Source organism: Seriola lalandi, unplaced genomic scaffold (genome assembly GCF_002814215.2).
Source record: "Seriola lalandi dorsalis isolate HSWRI2012SDOR001 ecotype SW California unplaced genomic scaffold, Sedor1 jcf7180002053629, whole genome shotgun sequence".
In the NCBI taxonomy this organism is placed as follows: domain Eukaryota; kingdom Metazoa; phylum Chordata; class Actinopteri; order Carangiformes; family Carangidae; genus Seriola; species Seriola lalandi.
In genome coordinates this window covers 1,597-2,508 of record NW_019524182.1, presented here as the reverse complement: position 1 = coordinate 2,508, position 912 = coordinate 1,597, and the positions used below count along the sequence as shown (strand labels likewise).

The window sequence follows — 912 nt, the reverse complement described above, 5'->3', positions numbered from 1 at the left end:
GTCAGGCTGGCCAAGGAGCTGGAGGAGAGCGAGAGGAAGCTGACGGCGCTGACGGAGGAGCAGAGCGAGGAGCAGCGGCGGTGGCAGGTGGAGCTGGAGGAGCTGAGGCAGGAGATGGAGCGGGTGAGGAAGGAGGCGCAGGAGGTGGAGCTGCAGGCCTTAAAGGACGAGATCGCCGCCGTGGAGAAGCAGAGGGACGTCGCCATGACTCGCATCGAGGCGTGGCTCAGAGAGGTACGGACGTCGCCGCACGTATCTCAGGGGTTAGCGCTCTGATGACACTGATCACGTCCTCACCTGTCGCAGGTGGAGCAGTACCTGAACACCCTCAGGGTGGAGTTCCCTCAGCAGTTCCCTCACGAGAGGCAGAAGTGGGAGAAGAAGGAAGGCGTGGTCCGGAGGAACCAGGCCGAGCTCCAGAGCCGCTTCCAGGAGGTTCTGCAGCAGCTGCAGCAGGGTTGCGAGTTAGAGTCCCTCCCCAGGATCAACGTGCCGTCTCTGCCGCAGGTCCCCGTGGTAAGAGACTAACCTGCTGGTCCTGGTTCAGATCTGTGAAAGCGATGGGCTTAGAACAAAGATGTGATGTGTGTTAGAGATGTTTCACTTACACTCAGCTACAACGAGCTAGCCGCTAGCAGCTAGCAGCTATTAGCTCCATAAATCCCGTCATACAGACAGGTGGGTTTAGTCTTTGTTTGGACACGGTCCACTCTGTGTCTTCATCAAATCAGTCAACATGTTAATTTAATGAGGTCGTTGACCTGCAGCTCTTGTTTCCTCCCACAGGCCGACCTGAGGTTCAACCAGGTGATGCAGTCGCTGGCTCATCCACAGTTCATGCCCCCTCCCAACCCGGTGCCCCGCCCCCTCCCTCCACAGAGACACCCGCACTATTACCAGGAACAGTACCAC

The 912-nt window shown here is 58.3% G+C and overlaps 1 protein-coding gene across 1 annotated transcript in view; it reads left to right on the top strand.

Moving 5' to 3' along the window:
• Positions 1–912, top strand: part of LOC147819418 (uncharacterized) — a gene marked incomplete at its 3' end in the record, with an annotated part of 5,106 nt that extends 4,194 nt beyond the window's left edge. The window contains exons 2-4 of the mRNA XM_087172703.1: positions 6–234; positions 307–516; positions 787–912. Of these exons, the coding sequence (XP_087028829.1) occupies positions 6–234; positions 307–516; positions 787–912 (565 nt within the window). The remainder of the gene's footprint in view (positions 1–5; positions 235–306; positions 517–786) is intronic.